At 43.5% G+C, this 22,040-nt stretch overlaps 1 protein-coding gene across 3 annotated transcripts in view; it reads right to left on the reverse strand.

The window, feature by feature from the left end:
- The window catches only part of REPS2 (RALBP1 associated Eps domain containing 2), a 261,119-nt gene that overhangs the window by 200,979 nt on the left and 38,100 nt on the right, over positions 1-22,040 (reverse strand). For all 3 annotated transcript variants that reach the window (XR_012241643.1, XM_073615186.1, XM_073615185.1), the window contains exon 3: positions 6,447-6,592. Coding sequence is in view for 2 of the 3 variants with exons in the window: in XM_073615186.1 (XP_073471287.1) it covers positions 6,447-6,592 (146 nt within the window). In the remaining variant the exon portion in view is untranslated. The remainder of the gene's footprint in view (positions 1-6,446; positions 6,593-22,040) is intronic.

Here is a 22,040-nt window from a genome sequence, read left to right on the forward strand (position 1 = left end):
ATTATTTGCATTAAAGTTAAAAACGTTTCAAAGCTCCCCCCCCCCCCAAAACTTACCTGAGCCTGTTCTTGATCCAGCGCTATGACTGTCTGCAGCAGCTCCTCTCTCCTCTCTCTATTCTCACAGGATACTATGCAGCAATGGGAGCCATTGGTTCCTGCTAATGTCAGTCCAAGCCTGTGAGGAAGGAGTGGGGGGCGGGGTCGAGCTGTATGTGTCTATAGAAGCACACACCCTGGCTCGGGATTGAGCCCGCATGAGTGCCCCTATAGCAAGCAGCTTGCTATGTGAGCGATTGGAGAAGAGGAGGCACCAAGAGCGCCAGCAGGGAACCCCAGAAGGAGGTTTGGGGCAACTCTATCTGAAACCATTACACAGAGCAAGCAAGTATAACATGTTTTGTTATAAAAAAACTAGAACAGTCAAATAAACAGAATAGAAATTAAAAGATAGAATATAAAAGAATAGGATAAAAACTAATAGAATAGAATAGAAAAGAATAGAATGAAGCAGAATAGGATACAACAGAATAGAATGTAATAAGATAAAACAGAATAGAATAGAAATAAAAGAATACAAAAGAGTTTAAATAAAATAGAATAGAATAAAAAATAAAGCAATAGAAAAGAATAGAAAATAATAGAATAGAAAAGAACAAAATAAAATAGAATATTTTCTATTCTTTTCCTTTATATTATATTGTTTTCTATTACATTCTATGAAGCAGCCTAAGTAGGAATCATCATATTATTTCACTTTTATGCCCTACTGTATTATTTGCAATATATTTCCTTTTCAATTTCATTTTAGAATTCAAATACATTTTCAAATTCAATTAGAAAAAAAAAAAGAATAAATGAAACAAATTCTGAAAACAAATACAGTAATTCTAACATAAGGAATATGATAAAATTATTAACTTAAGGAACAAATTTGAAACTAAACGAAACAAATTTTCAGTTGTGAACATCTCTGTTCTATACTCTATATCAGTGGTCTCCAAACTACGGCCCTTTGCTTGCCTTATCCGACTCTTGGGGCACTCACTATTGCTCCCACTGATACCAAACACTATTCTGCCAACTGACACCAACAATGGGGTGATATTCCTCCCAATGATACCAAAGATGGGGCATTATTCCTCTGCCTAATACCAAATGTGGTGGTGTTTACTCCCACTGATGCCAGGAAAAAATTGCACTCCCGCTGGCCAAAATCCTGCTCCTCTAAAGTCTGAAGGACAATTAACTACCCCTTTGTTTAGAGTGTTTGGAGATCCCTGCTCTACAGTATATAAAAAGTAGTGCCGGTGTTCCGTCAGAAACAGTGACTCATCGGATTAGGTAACGTAAGTGATGTTCCATCAGCTGCGCATGCATTGCACGGCTACTAGGTTTGCTCATATGACAGAACACCTGCACTCAGAAGAAGGCAGCAGACATCTTATTACACCCAGCTACATCTTGAATTACACAGTAATTTTAGCAATAAAGTGGGCGTATATAAAAAAATATAGTATATTGACATCTGTCTAATGCCGTGTACACACGGGCGGACTTTTCGACCGGACTGGTCTGATGGGACGAATCCGTCGGACAATCCGACCGTGTGTGGGCTTCATCGGACCTGCAGTGGACTTTTTTGGTCGAAAATCAGATGGACTTTAGATTTGGAACATGTTTCAAATCTTTCTGATGGACTTGAGTCCAGTCGAAAAATCTGCTCGTCTGTATGCTAGTCAGACAGATGAAAACCAACGCAAGGGCAGCTATTGGCTACTTCCTTATTTTAGTCCGGTCATACGTCATCACGTACGAATCCGTCGAACTTTGGTGTGATCGTGTGTAGGCAAGTCCGTTCGTTCGAAAGTCCATTGGAAGTCCGTCAAATGTCCGTCAAAAGTCCGTCGGAAAGACCGTCTGACCTTCAATGCCGAAAAGTCCGCCCGCGTGTACACGGCATAAAGGTTTAGCGCTGAGCAGTGCGGGGTGTACCAACATGACCTCTGCCACCTTCCTACTGCTGGTGTCCAGCTTCTTTCAAAATGTAACATCCAAACACCAAGACAGATGTCAACACAGTATATTTATTTACATAGTACATAGTATACATAGTATTACATATCTCCTCACATGTAAAAGGCTGGTCCATAAGGTCCCTATGAGCTTCCGCAATTGATGGGGGGGGATTCCCAAAAATTCCCTGATAGATGGAGGCGCAGCGTCCCGGGGATGCCCATATAATTCAGCATAAAAATTGTGAAACTCCTGAAGAATCTTTTTGGGGTCTTGAGAGAGATGGCCTTCTGAAAGTCTAATTTTAGGGAGCGCAAAGTGCGAGTGTCTAGGGGTAAGCTTGTGTGCTAGCAAGGAACCTGGGCGATCACACCAGGTAAAGAACATATGATTAGTTCAACGTAGTCGGCTCTCGTGGTGAGGCAAATGTTGGGTTCTAAACGGGATTGTTCCAGTTTAGTGAATAGATTCGGGGACGGGGAGCGATTATGTTGTGTAGCTAGAGCTTCGTATTCTTTGGTTTTGGCAGATATCAACTCATCGCGAGCCTTTTTGAGTCTGGAGGACAATTGAATCAAAAAAAACCCTGATAGAAGCCTTGTGTGCAGCCCAGTTAATTGCAGGGGAGGTGTCCTCTGAAACATTACTATCGAAGTAGGTCCTCAAATGATTAGAAATCTCAAGGCAGTAAGATTGATCACATAGGAGGAATTCATTTAGATGCCAGTGGGTCTTTGCTATCCTGTTCAGTTCTGTATCCTGTGGTCAGATCTGAAAACTAAATCATTACCGGATCATGGTCCGACCAGGAAGTAGATAGTATTTTAGCAGAATTTAATTTTGGCAATAGTCCCGAGAGGACTGGTCTATACGAGAGTAGTGTCCATGTGCTCTTGAATAATGTGAATAATCTCTAGAGGTGGAGTTATTTTCCCTCCAGGCATCTATTAGATCACAATGATAAAGCAACTGTGCAAATTTGCGACTTTGCTTAGGAGGGGATCGGAGCACGATGGCGTGAGATTTGTCCCTAATAGAGTCTAAGGCTAGATTAGAGTCACCTGCTAGAATTACTTCTCCCTCAAACTCAGGAGCCATGGATTGTAAAAGGGAGCGAAAGAATTAAATTTGATTCGTGTTAGGAGCGTAGTAGATTAAGGTCACCGTTTCCCCCAGGTAACCCTTAACTAAAAGATAACGTCCCTCTTTGTCCCTGACAACTTTGGTTTCAGTAAATGACAGAGAAGCAGAGGGCCACCCCCCTCTTTTTTTCCAATGCATTTGCATAGTAGCAAAGAGGATAGTCCTTATGGAGGTAACGAGAGGTAAATAGGGGAGCAAAGTGCGTCTCCTGAAGAGCCACAATGTCCACCCCTAAGGATCCATAATGTGTGAAGGCCGCTGGATCCAGGCCGATTCCGGGATGAGGGGCTGTGAGAGATGAAGCCCAACTTCAGTAAAATAGTTTCACCTTCAGCGAATGTAGAAAAGGAGTAAGACTTGCTGTTAAAGGTGAACTGGAGCTTGAATGGGTAGTTCCATCTATACCGAATATTTTGTTGAATTAACGGTGACAACAAAGGCTTGAATGATCGCTTTTTTTGGATGGTGGCTTGAGAGATATCTGCAAACACTTGAATTTTATGGCCATCTATTTCCAGAACTGGATGTTCTCTAGCGTGTCGCATCACTGCCTCTTTGATTCTGAAAAAATGTGGTTTCACTATAACATCCCTAGGGGGGGGCCATCATGTTTTGGAGGGACCAGGGCCCTATGAATACGATCTATTTCTATATGGATTTCATCAATGACAGATACTGCAGCTTGCATTAGTGAAAATGTGATAGAAGTGATATCTTTCACAGAATGCCTCTGATACAAAAGTTATAGCGCGGTTTTCTAGGTCATCAATTTTTGAATAGGCCTCCTCAAGGCGGTCTTGCAGGTCAGTTATCGTAGTCGAGTTTTGGGATACTCTGTGAACAGTGTCATCCACCTTTGATTTAATGCTCTCTAGTCGGTTCCCCAACTCCTGGAAGTCTTATTTTATGTCCAAGGCTAATTTGTCAGTAGCTTTTGCCAACTCCCTTTGTAGCAAATCCGCAAAGCAGGCCAAAAGTATTGGGTCCCCAGAATATTGTAGCTGGGCTGACGGGGTAGCAGGAGGTCTTCAGGGCTGTCAGAACCAAGCTCTTGGCTGCTGGGTTGGCTCCATAGGATGTCTGCCACCTCCTTATCTAAAACTGAGAAGGTATGTGAGTCCTGGCCAGGTGAGAGAGCTGTGACTTGTGAGGGAGACTTTGCAGGGCTGGATGGTGAGCAGTGCTCGTTTATGGGCTCATCTTTATTTATTTATTTTTTTTATTTTGGGTACTTATATAGCGCCGTCAATTTACGCAGCGCTTTACATATATATATATTATACATTCACATCAGTCCCTATACCCTCAAGGAGCTTACAATCTAAGGTCCCTAACTCACATTCATACCTATACTAAGGCCGATTTAGACAGGATCCAATTAACCTACCAGCATGTCTTTGGAGTGTGGGAGGAAACCGGAGTACCCGGAGGAAACCCACGCAGACACAGGGAGAACATGCAAACTCCAGGCAGGTAGTGTCGTGGTCGGGATTCGAACCAGCGACCCTTCTTACTGCTAGGCGAGAGTGCTACCCACTGCGCCACTGTGCCGCCCTACTTTAGCTGTAGAGGTTATGGAGGAGCCCGTCCTGTAGCTTCCAGGGCCAGGAGGCTTAGGAGTGTTCCTCTGTGGAAGCGGTTTCTCCTCTCTTGTAGCCGGCGACACGTGTGTGCTGCAGCCGGTTGCCATCTTGCTTTCCTTGCCCACTATATGAAACAAGTAGTGGGAGCCGCCCTGGGGCTTTCCAAACAACCGGTGGGACATCCAGCAGAGACCCGATCCTCACCACACAAGGATCAGGCGATTAAGCGATGCAGGCGAGGTGCGGGCCGCTAATTCTGGCTGTATTTGCCGGGAGTGTGCGGAGCAGCTCAGGAATGCATCCGCTCCGGCCGTCCGCGCATGTGCTCTCTGGTTTGTAAAACTTTAATAAAAATTACTAAAACAAAAATCCTACAAACACATTCTAATATGATAGAATGCAATTTTCAATGCTCAGAGCAGCCCTTATAGCCAGAGGTAATGATGTCCATACATGTGGCAATGTAGGAATTTTTCCAGTAGATTTAGGATACATACATGGCTGCATGTATTTAAACCAGGGGTCCCCAAACTTTCGAAACAAAGGGCCAGTTTACTGTGCTTCAAACATTAGGGGGACCGGACTGTGGCCTTTGGGCGTAGAAAGGGTCCTGATGTCAGTGGGAAAAAACAATGCCCCATCTTTAGTGTCAGTGGAAGGAACAGTGCCCCATCTTTGGTGTCATTGAGAGGAATTGTGTCCCATCTTTGGTGTCATTGAGAGGAATAGTGCCCAATCATTGGTATCAGTGGGAGGAATTGTGCCCCATCATTGGTGTCACTGGGAGGAATTGCGCTCCATCATTGGTGTCATTGGGAGGAATTGTGCCCCATCATTGGGCCCCATTGTTTGTGTCATTGGGAGGAATTGGGCCCCATTGTTAGTTTTATTGGGAGGGATTGTGTCCCTTAATTTGTGTCATTGGGGGGAATTATGCCCCACTGTTGGTATCGGTGAATGAAATAGTGCCCTAAGGGCCGGAAAAAACCTACCAAAGGGCCACCAGCAGTTTCAATTGCTTTCTAGTAACAAATTGACCAAACAAGGGTAGAAATCAATAAAGACCCTTTCAACTGGCCATGCTGTGCTTTCAATAGACTTCCACCCCCCCGATTTTAATCATCTGCTCACTTAGATCTGTGAAAAAACTGAAAAGATAGGTAAAAGACTGCTGTGGTTAAAAGTTAATAGAAAGCCTAAACAATTGTCAGAAAACGGTTTCTTGTTTCCCACAATTGAAATAAACCTCAAAAATGATGTAATCAAAAGGGCAAACATCATACTTCTAGATAAGAAAAAACAAAAAAAACAAAACTGTAATCTAAGCCATTTATTTCTAGAACACAACATTAAGGCTCCAAGGTTTAACTAATACTGGAATGTGCACAACCCACTCACATCTAATAAATGCAGCTCTATGTGGAAACAGGAGGCATATTGTTGACAGTGAGGGTAATGGTGTCATCAGCGATGCCAAGGTATACAACATTGTAAACAGAGAAGTAACCAGGCAGATTCTTTTCTTCATGTTTACACAGGCATCATGCAAGTTTCACTGCAAACGTTTTATCATAGTAAAGGTAATTGCAATAGATCCAGCATTAATATTACAACGAAATGTGACACATCTGCATATCTAATCATCATCGTTGGATGATTATAATGTTTTATCAGTCTGCAACAGAGACATTTTACATTTCCTTACCTGAGTTTCCCCATCAAAGAGGCAGTGAAAGGAACCCTTCTCACTGACTGTAGGATTTGATATCTGTGAATTTACATTCTGAGAAGAGAGTCCATATTTTAAACTGTTTTCACTTTTCATAGAAAGGAAGGAAGCAAGTGGCAATTCTGTGAAAGGAAAAGCAAGGAAACAGAACTCAAAAAACAGGTATAACATAGACTATGGCATTCATTAATCATTTACTTTTTCTACAGTAAACAACTGGCTGCAGCTACTTTAAAATTAACCTGTTACATATTTGTAAAAGTAATGCCTAAGAGCGGACAATAAAAGATGCCTGCTATTGCCCTCCCCTGTGCCCTCTATGACTTCGTGTCACTGTTTCTGGGGTAGGACTTCAGCTGGTTACAATCAAAGAGAATACAGGTGGTAGAATAAAAATAAAAGATAAAAACGGGAAAATCACAGTAGAAAGAAAACATTGCAGTCATGTTCATAAAATATATATTTTCAGTAAAAATACACTATTTTTTTTAGTGCACACAAAACACAATGTAATCACGAAATTGTACATTAAATATATGTGAATGTGTTCAGTTATTAATAAATACTGTACCAAATAAATATAGCCTCAAAACCGTGTGTGCTTGCAAAACAACAGAAAACGAATATACCCAAAATTGTATATTGGCGATATGTAAAAGCATTTACAGCTTAGTTTTACCTAAACGATGGCCATAAGATTATTCTTCTACCTCTGGCATACATAGCCCAATGTGTTGCTCAATAGACGTTTACTTACAGTGCATCTGGAAAGTATTCACACCGCTTCACTTTTTCCATGCTTTGTTATGTTACAGCCTTATTTCAAAATGGATATTCATTATTTTCCTTAAAACTCTACAAACAATACCGCATAATGACAACGTGAAAAAAGTTGTTTGTTTGAAATCTTTGCAAATTTATTAAAAATAAAAAAACTGGGCGTGGCCGAGACATGGAACAGAGCGGACGTGTATGAGCTGAGCTCCGTCTGACCCGCTCCATACATCGCTCCTTGCAGCAGCACAAATTGACCCAGACGCCGGCTCTGTGAGATGCCGACACGGAGGAAGCCATCCCCGCAGCCCCGGAGAACCCCACGGCTCCGTTCCAGCTCTCTTGAGGCCTTTTTTTACGGGGGAAGACGGTCGGGAGCAGAATCCAAGATGGCGCCGGGTGAGTCTTCACAGGCCGCACACGCGGCATCCCCAGCCATGTCGCCGCGCCATCCACCGGCATCCCCCCTTCTCCCATCCTCTCCAGAATCCAGAGGAAGCCCGTTCAGTAGCCCGGGTAGGAGGGATGCGGGGAAGAGCCGTGACCATACCCCGCTGCACGCTTTCCCGGCCCGATCTGCCGCCTCTCCCTCCCCCAGCTCTGGACTCTCCCAACACATAGCCCCAGGACTCAGAGGCCCGCACATAGCCCAAGATGACGGCGACCTCAGGTCCCATATCCTTGCCCTTCCTACCTGGGCAGACATTGAAGGATTCATGGCCCGCATGGAGAAGGCCTTTAGAAAGGACATTGAGGATTTACAAGCTGACACTGCCCACATAGGAGGCAGGGTGGAGGCCCTAGAGGCGACAGTGGAGGACATTAACCCTTCCCTACAGGCTTTACAAGCACACAGTAAAATGCAGGATCAACGGATTGACTCTTTGCTCGATCAACTTGATGATGTGGAGAATAGAAGTCGCAGGGTCAATATTCGCATTAGAGGTCTGCCAGAAGCCACAGGCCCTAGGGACATAATCCCCTCACTTCAGGGGTTGTTCACCCAAATTCTGGGGAGAGAAGCTCCCGACCATATAGAGATCGATCGTGCGCACAGGGCCCTTAGACCTCCCTCAGAAGACCCTGATAAACCACGAGACATTATCTGCAAACTGCATAAGTATACTGTGAAGGAGCGCATCATGTTTCATGTTAGAGGTATGCGTCATGTGGATTTTGATGGAGCACAAGTGTCCTTGTTTCCGGACTTATCCAGACGCACGCTGATGCAGCGCAGGGCCTTGAAGCCTCTGCTGGCAGTCCTGCAGGAAGCACACTTGGTATACTGCTGGGGATTCCCCTTCAGCCTTTCCGTCACAAAAGATGGCCAACAAATCACTTTGCGGAACAAGTCAGATCTTCCTCATTTCCTCTCACGCCTTGGTCTCCCCCCTGTGGACATACCTGATTGGCGCATTTCCTCTGAAGTTCCACTACCAGCCCGTCAGGAACCTTGGCAGCAAGCCCGCCGCAGACGACGCAACAAACCCCGGAATGGACAAGCTGCCGCAACGGAGCAAGATCCTCCTTCTTCCCCAGCTGTACGTTGAGGTGGAGAAACGACTTTGGAGGCTTCAACTTTCCACCCACAGGACTGGCGTTATGTCCGTGTTTTGGTTCTAAATTCTGCTAGTTCAATTTTTGCTGTTGCAGATAATTCTCACATGCATCTGACTTTCAGAGGTGCTCACATAGAGGAGCGGGTCCCCTCAGTTGGGGCTCCTGTTTAGTGACAAATGCAGTAAGTTGTGGCTTGAGACAAAGAGATCTGGTGCACATATCTTATTATTACAGGAAACTCATTTCAGAGCTGACTCAGTCCCTCGCCTCCCCACACACATATACAATCAATGGTTCCTCAGCAATTCACCCAAATCTAAATCAGGTGGGGTCGCGGTGGCGATCCATAAAAATTGCCCCTTCATCACCACTGACCACCGCGCAGATCCTGAAGGCAGATTTGTTTTTCTGAAAGGCACTATATACAATCAAAAATTTACAATTGTGGCGCTGTACGCTCCCAATTCTAGGCAGCTAGATTTTTTGGAGAGGGTCCTGGATTCCCTCTCCGAATTTCGCGAGGGGCGTCTCATTATGGGAGGGGACTTCAATGTGTGCCCCGACCCGCAGTTAGATACCTCTTCAGGCCACTCTACACACTCATTTGCGTTTCTTAAGCGCTTCCGTAAAACCTTACACGCTAGTCATCTGATCGACTGCTGGAGAGTGACACATCCTACTGGAAAAGACTTCAGCTACTATTCCGCTACACATAAAGTGTACACGCGGATAGACCTTCTACTGGTAGATCAACGCCTTTTGGAATCGCTCTCTGGCTCGTCAATCGGATCTATGACGATTTCCGATCATGCACCCATTTCCATCTCCCTGACACCTTTGTCTTCAGAGGCTCGCCAATGGACTTGGCGCCTGAACGAAAACCTATTAGATGATGCAGTAGCGCTAGCTCAGGTGACAGATGCTATCTCTCTGTATTTCAAAGAAAAGGCGACGGGAGAAACTGGGGTAGCATATGTTTGGGAGGGACATAAAGCTGTGATAAGAGGTGAATTTATTGCCCAAGGAGCTAGGCTCAAAAAGGCCCGCTGTGGGGAACTCCAATCCTTGCTGACACAATTGCGTACAGTAGAACTCAAACACAAACGACAATTGACCCCTCTTTTATACGAGAAATTAACAGCCCTCAGGGCACAGCTCTCAGACCTACTAGAAAAACGAACCCGTGACAGACTCCGATACGTCTCACATAAATTCTATGAGTTTGGTAATAAGTGTGGCAAACTACTGGCCAGGGCCCTGAAACGGCAACGCACATCCGGACATGTTCATAAAATTCAAACGCCCTCGGGATCCCAAACTGTACTATCCTCTAAAATTGCAGATGCCTTTCGCGATTATTATGCCCAACTTTATCAACTCCCAGCCACACTTGCAGGACATACGCCCTCTCAGAAGGCGGACTGTATTGCGCAATACTTGGAGGAGGCACTCACACCACAAATTTCGCAACAAATTAGTGCTCAGCTTGATAGGCCTATAGCGGTAGAGGAAATAGAAGCAATCATTAAGGATCTTCCGCATGGGAAGAGCCCTGGTCCTGATGGACTAACTAATGCGTACTATCGCAAATTTTCTCACCTCCTGGCTGCCCGAATGTGCACATATTTCAATGCGTTAGCTTCGGGCACCACCCTCCCAAGGGATGCGTTGATGGCGCACATCACCGTCCTTCCGAAGGAGGGCAAGGATCCCTCCACCCCTAGCAGCTATAGGCCGATTTCATTACTGAACACTGATATCAAGATTTTCGCGAAAGTGTTGGCTAATCGCCTCAAACCTATCCTCCCGTCGGTGATTCATACAGATCAAACGGGTTTTATAACAGGTAGGGAGGCTAGGGACAATTCCAATCGAGCCATACAGTTGATACACTGGGCGAACCTGCGTCGGCCCAGTGCACCCTGTCTTCTCCTATCCACGGACACTGAGAGGGCCTTCGACAGGGTGGACTGGGCCTATCTGCAGGCGGTGCTCTCTCGATTGGGCTTGGGAAGTAATATGCTCCAATGGATAGGGTCATTATACAGTTCCCCCGAAGCGCGGGTTAAAGTAAATGGAACGCTTTCCAACCCCTTTCCTATTCGAAACGGTACACGGCAGGGGTGCCCCTTGTCCCCCTTGATTTTTGCCCTCACTCTAGAACCACTACTCAACATAATCAGAGCAAACCCTAATATAAAGGGGCTCACGGTGGGAACGACAGAGCATAAATTATCGGCTTACGCAGACGACGTTCTTTTCTATGTTACAGACCCACTGATCTCCCTACCTAACATCATGTCTGAATTAAACAGATTCTGTTCTTTATCAAATTTCAAAATTAATTATAGCAAGTCCGAGATTCTCCCCCTCAGTGTTCCTCAAGCAATGCGCTCCCAACTACAGGCCTCCTTCTCCTTCACGTGGTGCTGCTCTTCCTTAAAATACCTGGGGATTCACCTCCCAGCTGATATAACACAACTTTACTCATGCAATTTTGCACCATTACTCACAACTATCAAAACTGATTTAACTAGGTGGGATCGTACTTCCTTTTCGTGGATGGGGCGGGTCAGCATACTGAAGATGAATGTACTGCCACAAATTCTGTTTTTTCTCCAGATGATACCTATTGCTTTGCCCAGATCTCTTTTCTCGACCTTCAACAGCCTATTTGTCAAATTTATTTGGCAGGGTCATGTACCCCGCTTAGCTCTCCGTACGCTACAACGCCCTAAAAATATGGGAGGATTGGGAGTGCCTTCTGTCCGCAAATATTATGAGGCAGTGGCCCTGCAGAGAGTTCTCGACTGGCACCACCACACCTCTACCAAGGCTTGGGTTCCTCTCGAGAAGTTTCTGGCGGGACGCAACTTGTCTCATGCCCCTTGGCTCCCGCGTGAGAACAGAGGTCTTTCGAGCTTTGTTTCCCCGATCACTATACATGTACTGAGATTATGGGATACCATTAACTCAAAGGAGCACCTGTCACAGCCAACATCCCCGCTTGCACCGCTAGGAGGCTTTCCCTGGTTCACTCCAGGGGAACACCTTTCCTACCTCCGCAATTGGACTGGTGATGGGGAGGTTCGCTGTGGACGGTTTGTTCATGAACAAGGTATGGTGTCCTTAGACTGGCTCCGATCCCAGTTTGGTAGCTTTCCTATGGATGGATGGCGATATAGGCAACTACAGCATTTTATTAAGAGTTTACCTCTTCCTGTGCGACCCCCCTCATCACTAACCCCCTTCGAAAAACTATGTAAATCTGAGGGCCCCATTGCTCACTCTATCTCCTTGCTTTATGCGATGCTGCAGTCTGCGGAATCTCAGAACAAACCTACATACATTAGGGAATGGGAGAGAGACCTGGGACACACATTTACTGAGGTCCAATTGAATAACCTTTATCGGCTCACTCATAAAAGCTCAATAGATACCAAAACGCAGGAAAATTGTTTCAAACTATTAACCCGATGGTATAAGGTACCAACGAAATTGGCGAAAATATATCCGACATCTTCGGCTGCATGTTGGAGGGGCTGCGGGCTTAGGGGCACTTTCCTACATATTTGGTGGGAGTGCCCGAGGCTCCGGCCCTTCTGGCTAGATGTTAGAGCCCAGATAAAGGTTATCCTAGATGTGGATTTACCGGACTCCCCCATGGAGTTCTTGCTGCATGTGCCATCCACCCCACTAAGTCAGTACCGGAAGTCGATACTCCCACACCTCTTAAATGCTGCACGGCGTTTGATCCCTGTTCACTGGAAATCAACCCTTTATTCCGAGACGAACCGAGTGGATGGGCCTGATTGACTCGGTCATGGCAGCGGAGGAGTGGATGGCAAAATGTAAAGATAAGTTTGATAAATTTTATGCAATCTGGGCGACATGGACACATTATAAGTCTAAGGATACGGCGACTCCCCTCCAGGCTTCCCCTGGGGCTGCTTCCTGTAGATCAGACATTGCTGGAGTTGCCCCTTAAACAACTTTGGAGGATGAGAGCCACGGCGTACTTATTTACCCCCAAGATCTACATAATGATAATGATATTGCACTTTTAATTCACACAGTTGTGCTAGCCATTAGACAGATATGTCAGGGATTATTAGATATACCCATCATCCTCCCTCCCCAATTTTCTCCCTCTTTTTTACCCCCTTCCCCACCCCCCCTTTTTTTTCCGGCTAGGGTCTAACTCTTGGACACTAACAGGATGTTGTTTACTTAACATGGTTACTGTTGACCTGCTTAGATGTAGTGGTGGTCTCAACCATAGATTCCACCTCTATTATGATGGTGGACGCAGGATGAAGAAGTCATAAGTATCTCATGACACACTTACGTCAAGGTTTTAGTAAAAGTTTGCACCGTATGTTCTTTTACTCTTTAAAGCACATCCTTTTAATATGTATGGTTTGGTATACTTTTATGGTACTACACTGTGATTTATTAGATCCCCCCCCCCTTTTTTTTTTTTCTCTTCTCTTTGTACCCCCTGTATTATTATTTGTTATATTTGAAAATAATATATAATAAAGATTATATAAAAAAAAAAATAAAAAAACTAACTGCACTGTATGTATGTCCATCCTAATAGCATGTACAGTACAGGAGGTCCCCGAGCTACGAACCTCCGACTTGCGAATGACTCCTACTTACGAACGGGAGGCAGCATCGGCAGGCACATCGGAAAACAGCGAAAAACAGTGAAAAAAAACAGCGGAAAACGACGTCGGAAACAGCAGAAAACAGCGGAAAACGACGTCTCTGCCGTTCTGCGCATGCGCTTCCGACTTACGAACAAATCCGACTTAAGAACAAACAGGCAGCCTCTAACCCGTTCGTAACTCGGGGACTGCCTGTATATATATTCATGTGGTGGTGACTTTTAGGCTAGCTCCACACCTATATGCTGTGGTGTTTGTGTTAAAATGAACATAAGGCACATTACGAGGTGATATCAAAAAGTTTTAAGACTAGCTCTGTTTACAAGAAAGTATTTTATTTATCTAAGTTTATACACTATCACCTTCAAAATAGTCCCCTTGCACAGCAATACAGCTCTCCCAGTGTTCCTGCCACTTCTGTGTCCTGGAAGTCTTCTTTTCAAAGCGTATCAAACACCTTTTAGCGATTCGTGCTGGATCTCCGCAATGCTGTCAAAACAGCGACTCTTGAGCTGGAGCTGGATCTTCATCTTCGGGAAGAGGGCGAAGTCCGCAGGAGTCAAATCTCGTGCGTAGGGTGGGTCTTTGCTTGCACAAAAGAGGGTTGGGCCTCGGACACACATTGCAGCCACCCCCTTTCACCTGTCACGGATCCAGTGCATGTTCGGAGTAATGGCGAGAGACGTGGCTGTTCTTTCTCATCTCGGTGAGTGCTTCTGTTCATGCCCCTGCAGCTGACCATCGGTCCATCCAGACTGCTGTTCCCTCATGCATCTTCCACCCTGGTCACTGCGCTGTTATACAAGTTTTTATGTAAGTGTGCTACACATTAAAATTGGTGATTTTATTTGGTTATAACCTTGCACCCTGCTATTTCTTTCCTTTGCATTAGTTAGTAACCTATCCTCTCACTCAAATCTGTTTTGGGGTAGACCCCAAGCTGTCTCCTAACAGTCAATGACATATGACAGAGGGTCAAAATTGGCTATGCAATAGCAGCTAGTAACCCGGGGTTGATTATAAGGTGTAGCTTGTCTGCAAACTGCAAGTGTGATTTAATGGTCTGCAAAGCCACCAAACAAAAAAACACAGTGCTCAGCATTACTGTCATTTTTGTCTCCAAATTCTAGCCTTTTTCAGAAAGATGGTGAAAAGGGACATTGGAGGGCAAAACATTCATGCTCACTATTTTTTTTGTTCTAAATGAATTCGGAATACCTTGTTCAGAAATCAAACCAGAATCCCAGCGGGAACCAAGCGAGAAGGAGATTGAGGACCATAGGTGTGCGCAGCCTATTATATTAGGGTGTGCACCCCGAAGCTTGAAACACATTGCTTTCTCTGCAGCCTCAGCTGCATGTGACAGTGAATGAATGGGAAGTGCTCTGTGCTGAACGGCATCCTGTTCATTCACAAACTGAAGCATAGTACACACAGTGTACTATGCTTCAGTTATGAATGAACAAAGTGAGTGAGTGTGCTCACTATGTTCATTTAGAGAAGGAAGGGGCTGGTAAACAATATACAGTTGTGCTCATAAGTTTACATACCCTGGCAGAATTTATGATTTTTTGGCCATTTTTCAGAGAATATGAATGATAGCACAAAACTTTTCTTTCACTCATGGTCAGTGTTTGGCTGAAGCTATTTATTATCAATCAACTGTGTTTATTCTTTTTAAATAATAATGGCAACAGAAACTACTCAAATGACCCTGATCAAAAGTTTACATAACCTGGTGATTTTGGCCTGATAACATGCACACAAGTTGACACAAAGGGGTTTGAATGGCTATTAAAAGGTAACCAGCCTCACCTGTGATCTGTTTGCTTGTAATTAGTGTGTATATATAAAAGGTCAATGAGTTTCTGCACTCCTGACAAACCCTTGCATCTTTTATCCAGTGCTGCACAGTTTCTGGATTCTGAGTCATGGGGAAAGCAAAAGAATTGTCAAAGGATCTGCAGGAAAAGGTAGTTGAACTGTATAAAACAGGAAAGGGATATAAAAAGATATCCAAGGAATTGAGAAGGCCAATCAGCAGTGTTCAAACTCTAATCAAGAAGTGGAAAATGAGGGGTTCTGTTGAAACCAAACCACGGTCAGGTAGACCAACTGAAATTTCAGCCACAACTGCCAGGAAAATTGTTTGGGATGCAAAGAAAAACCCACAAATAACTTCAAGTGAAATTCAGGACACTCTGAAAACATGTGGTGTGGCTGTTTCAAGATGCACAATAAGGAAGCACTTGAAGAAATATGGACTGCATGGTCGAGTCACCAGAAGAAAGTTATTACTACGCAAATGCCACAAAGTATCCCACTTACAATATGCCAAACAGCACAGAGACATGCCTCAAACCTTCTGACACAAAGTCATTTGGAATGATGAGACCAAAATTTAGCTTTTTGGCCACCAACATAAACGCTACATTTTGGAGAGGAGTCAACAAGGCCTATGATGAAAGGTACACCATTCCTACTGTGAAACACAGAGGTGGATTGCTGATGATTTGGGGATGTGTGAGCTAAAAAAGGCACAGGGAATTTGGTCAAAATTGATGGCAGGACGAATGCAGTATGTTATCAAAAAATACTGGAGGAACATTTGCATTCATCAGCCAGGAAGCTGAGCATGGGACGTAATTGGACATTCCAACATGACAATGATCTAAAACACAAGGCCAAGTTGACCTGTCATTGGCTACAGCAGAATAAAGTGAAGGTTCTGGAGTGGCCATCTCAGTCTCCTGACCTCAATATCATTGAACCACTCTGGGGAGATCTCAACCGTGCAGTTCATGCAAGACAGCCCAAGAATTTACAGGAACTGGAGGCTTTTTGCCAAGAGGAATGGGCAGCTTTACCATCCGAGAAGATAAAGAGCCTCATCCACAAATACCACAAAAGACTTCAAGCTGTCATTGATATTAAAGGGGGAAATACACGGTATTAAGAACTGGGGTATGTAAACTTTTGATCAGGGTCATTTGGGTAGTTTCTGATTTAAAAAGAGTAAACACAGTTGATTGATAATAAATGGCTTCAGCCAAACACTAACTATGAGTGTTATCATTCATATTCTCTGAAAAATTACCAATAAATCATAAATTCTGCCAGGGTATGTAAACTTATGAGCACAACAATATTTACTAGCTCCTTCCCCCACTCTCCATCCTGAAATATCTCTCCCGCAACAGCCGGCGTAGAGGAGAGGAGGTAAGCCAGCAGCGCTTGGGGGGGGGGGGGCAACACAGGGGCAAGCCCAGGGAGTAAGGGAATCCGCACAGCACGTAGTGATTAGGGTTTGCCCAGGCACACCTGGCACAACCCCTGAGCACACCTATATTGAGGACTCATCTTTAGTCTATCTACAGCACACAATGGCAACATCAGAGGTCTGTTTAAGTGTTTAAGTCTTTGGTGTCTCTATAAGGCAGAACTGCTACCGCCTGTGTATGCTTTCACATAGCGAACAATGCCAGTCCCCCTGTTGCTATAAAAAAGGTATATAAAATATTCAAATAGAGAAAAGAATGGGCAAAGCGTTACAAAATAAAAAAAATACATACAATAGAGATCCAGAATCATACATAAAATTAATAATATACTATACACACTAGATATGTCTGTATAAATCAGAAAAACATAAGAGGCATGATTTTAGTAGAATGCTAAACAGAGATGGTGTGTAAGGCAATTCATTTATTGTATGTTTATGGGATGTTTTTCTTTATTAAAGTATACCTAAAGGCAAAACTTTTTTCTAGTTTTGGATAGAGTGGAGAGGGATTAGAATGCTTGTAAGCCTTTGTTGCTGTCTGTGCCACGTTAGAGCAGGTGAATCTCCCTATCTGTCCTGTTTACCATTATCAGTGAAAGATAATGGTAAATAAAATCCCAAATTTTGGGCTGTCCTAAAAAAAAGTAATACAGGGGAAATCTTCCAATGGGGATATTAGTTCTGGTAAACCAAGGGGTTCCTTTAATTTGCAGGGATTTCCTCTCACTTCCTGTTTGGCTATGGGACAGGAAATGAAGGGAAATCTCTGCAGATGGCAAAAAAAAAATCTGACAGGGGTTATAACCCTCACTTTTTCTATCCAAAGTGGAAAAAAAAGTTTTTGACAAAGTTCTACTTTACCTATTTGCATAACTATAAAGGGGTATACTAAATCAATCATACCATTCTATAATTTAGGCCCTCTGCTTTCAGAAAATATGTGGCCTCTAGTGGTCATTTGCAAAATTTCAAGTCTGTATTAGCTTTTTACTAAAGTAGGTTGAAAATAGAAATACTGGCTTATATACTTACAAAACAATAGGTAGCTATCGTCAAGAGATAGGTGATACAAAGTGAAGAAAACATCATCAAATGATCTTACAGCTTTTACTGCTGTCAAACTTACATTCAATACGAGTAAATTGTACTGTTTCTATCCCAAGTTGTTTACAAAGCTCTTCCTCTCAATTATTCTTGAATTCCCTTCCTGCTATTTTAACACAGTCTCCTGTTTATTTTGCCATTCCCTCTCATCCTCCCCCTAATATCCTTTAGCGACAGCTTAAAACAGTTTTGTGAAAGTGAAGTGCTACATCACTGGAACATGCACTATATTAAAAAATAATAAAGTATCAAACCTGAACTCCTAGTAAACAGCTACATACACAGTGGTAATTAATTTATATGTACTGTTTGACTTATCTGAGGATTTGTAAATTTTGTTCAACATGTCTTGCAATACTCAAATTAGAAGTAAAGGCAAAACCTAAAGAAAAAAAAAAAATCGCTATACTTACCTATTCTGCAGCGGTTCTGGTCCCATCCCAGGCTAAGCTGTCACGGCGGTGTGCAGGAGAGGCAGCCAACAACAGAAGCCCTATAGTAAGTCTATGGATGACGTCACTTACCAGAAATCCATGGCACTTTATATACTGAGTAGCCATATGCACTTGTGGGATGAAATCCCTATACACCAAAAGGCAAGAAAGCTCCAAACTGCTACCAGATTTCACTCAAAGAACAGGGATACATAGAAGAAAAACCAAGCATCGTAGTGTAGTTGATAAATAAAAACATCTTTATTAAAGTATTGCAGTAAACTCCTTGGCACCATACACTAACATAAAGCTGCAGCAAGAATCAGTCCCAATTGTCTGTTTGGTGGCCCCTATGCATGATGACATCACTCCAGACGCCACCCTATGCATTACGTCACACAATGACATCATCTGGGGTATTGCTAAGTGAGATATTTATATAATCAGTGGCATTTATATTTAGATTGAAATTTGTATCAACATTTTAGCTGCTTGTGTTATGCAATTAATCCAAGCACGTTTTTTTTTTAATCTTATCTGCTACTGTACTGCTTCTGCCCGGCTGTTACCGATCAGGGCCTGCTTACTGGACTTGCCCTATCTGCTGATTCATTCCCACACTAACCGAATGTTACTGACCTTGCCCGGCTCACCATTTTTCAGTTCCATCCACCTGCAGCGCAGATGCCGTGAGCTGGCTACCACGACACTTGTGCCACTCCATGCCTTCATGCTCTCTGTCAGTGTTGGGCAAGAGTTGCAAAGGTACATGATATTAGTAATCCCTTTCTGGATACCTGGTCTGTGCTCCACATACATTTTAAAGTCTTGCAGAGCCAAGAACCATCTTATGGCCCTTGCGTTGTTTCCTTTGTTGTGAGTCTCCCACTGCAGTGGAGAATGGTCCAAAATCAGTTGGTACTGTCTTTCCAAAAGGTAATAACTCAATGACTCTAGTGCCCACTTTATGGCCAGACATATCCTTTCCTGAATGGTTTCTCTCTGCAGAGGTTAGTTTCATGGGCTGATCCCAGGCCAACATCAAGGGTATCTGTTAGTACAAGGAATTCTTGACTAAAGTTGGGGGTGGTTCATACTGATCCTTTAAACAATACTGCCTTCAGCTCTTGAAAAGCTCTCTCTGCCTCTTCATTCCATTTCACCATGGCGGACTTGGAGTTAGATCATTTAGTGGAGCCGCTATAGTAGCAAAGTTAGGCACAAACCTCAGGTAGTATCCTACAACCCTTAAAACAGCTGTAACCTGTTCAACTCAAGCATTTTGTAATCTCTTTACCAAACCCTCTCTACTCAATACAAGACCTGTATTTCTAATATCTATAGAGTGCTGCTGTTTAGTTTTTTGACCAGATGGGAGCAAGATGAACCGATTCATACCAAAAGATAAAAAATATAAAATAACAGATTTTCTGCATTCATCTTCAGTAGTTTCAAAGGTAAAATAAATTAATTTCAACATAATTTGCCAGATTGTGGTATGTACCATCAAAGATTCAGCAAACAAACCCCTCATCATCAAATTGTTGGAGGGAATGTAATGAAGGAACTCATATATGGAGGCACTGTCTAGGAATACAGGAGTATTGGAAGGGGATTTTGTTAGTAGCTGGTTAATCAGCAGATCAGAGATGCCACAAGACCCTTGACAATGTCCTTTCCATACTATTGGAAATTCAAGAGATAAATATAAGAACTCTATAATATCACATTTGTTAAACACAAGTGTTGATACCCGGATGCTGAAAAATAAACTAGTTGCCAACCACAGCTGAGTAGCTCATTAAAGTGGATTAAACCCAGTTAATGGAGATGATGCATACTCATAGGGACCCCAGACCCCTATGGAAAATGTAATTAAATCTAAACAGGTTAGAGAAAATTCAAATAGGCACCCATTAAGTAGAATATATGAGTAAATATTATTATTATACAGGATTTATATAGCGCCAACAGTTTGCGCAGTGCTTTACAACATGAGGGCAGACAGTACACTTACAATACAAATCAATACAGGAGGGATCAGAGGGTCCTGCTCGTTAGAGCTTATGATCTAAAAGGGAGGATCAAGTGGAAACAAAAGGTAAATACAGTTGTTAGGTGTGGGTAGGGTAGGCTTCTCTGAAGAGAAGGGTTTTCGGGGATAGTCTAAAAGCTAATAAAGTAGGAGATAGGCGGACAGATAGACAAATAGTGTATTTACTTTTCAGTAGGCATTGATAAATGTGGTGGTTTATAAGTGTAGAGGAAGAAAGCATGGTCATTTCTGCTTTGTAGTGATGTTCAGTACCCAAAACAGAATTGAACAAAAAGTTTTTTTTTCCAACATCAGTCATGAACCCTGGATAACCTCACCACGTGTATGTAAAAAACCTAGGTAATACAGTACCTCACATTATATACACACACATACATATATACATACATACTGTATAATCACACTAGTAAGTTGTCAATTTCAGAATAGGCAAAGGTGGGTTACCACAAACAATGCTGAAGAAATGCTTTCAGAACAGAAGTGTCAATAAGAAGTTGAAATAATGCACACAGTTTTTTTGTGGAGGAAATTAAAGCTTTCTATGTGCATGGCAGGAATGCCAGAATGTATGTTAGTTGGCAGCAGGAGAGCAGCTTCAAAGGGTATGAGAGCGGGCAGTGTTTGCAAGAGAGTATGAAAAGTGTGTACAGTAAAACCTTGGATTGCGAGCATAATTTGTCCCAGAAACATGCTTGTAATCCAAAGCACGTGTATATCACAGCAAATTTTCCCATAAGAAATAATGAAAACTCAAATGATTCATTCCACAACCATTTATTCATAGGTCCTTCAGTTTATAGTCCATATAAAAAGATTATAGCAATGTGACTAGGTTGTGTAACCATAAAATGTCCATCCACAAATGGAAGCCTCCACAAGGGGATTAGAAGCAAAATCCAGCAGGAGCTACAGAGTATAAAAGAGAGGAGAGGCGCCTCTAAGTGTAGCAATATGTTGCTAAATGTTGTACCTTCATTAAATGTAACCATATTCCTACACTAAGGCCTCATTCACACGAGGCGGACTCCATTTCCACAGAGCCCGCCTCGGTCCGCCAGCTCAGCGGGAGATCTCTCAGTTGATCTCCGCTGAGCCGGCGGATGACAGGTCCCTCTCTGCTCACTGAGCGGGGAGGGGCTTGTCAAGCGCCGCTGCCGCCTATGGAGAGATCGGATGAAAACGGACAGCATGTCCGTTTTCATCCGATCTCACCCGATCCGCCAGCGACGGATCCGGACGTAGGGCCATCCGTCTGTTTTTAGCGGATCGGACGGGGTAGGATGTCAGCGGCCATGTCTCCGCTGACATCCGTCGCTCCATAGGCTAACATGGAGCGCCCATTCAGGTCCGCCTGTCAGTTTTGATCGTGTGAAAGGGGCCTTAGAGGTGCCTCTCTTCTCTTTTATACTCAGTTGTGACGTGACGCTACTTGTATATCAAGACATCGCTTGTATATCAAGTCAAAATGTGTTTAAAAAATTTGCTTGTTTTGCAAAATGCTCTCAAACCAAGTTACTCTCAAACCAAGGTTTTACTGTACACTTTTTGAAGACGGGAGGGTAGGAAAGTGACTGCTATGTGGAGCATATAAGAGCAAAGGATGTAGGAGTGAGAAGAGGCAAAGTTATGGTAAAGATCAATGAGCAATGCTAGATGGTACCAGAAAAACTGAGAGCCTCAACCTTG

This window comes from Aquarana catesbeiana, linkage group LG02 (genome assembly GCF_042186555.1).
Source record: "Aquarana catesbeiana isolate 2022-GZ linkage group LG02, ASM4218655v1, whole genome shotgun sequence".
NCBI classification, from domain to species: Eukaryota; Metazoa; Chordata; class Amphibia; order Anura; family Ranidae; genus Aquarana; species Aquarana catesbeiana.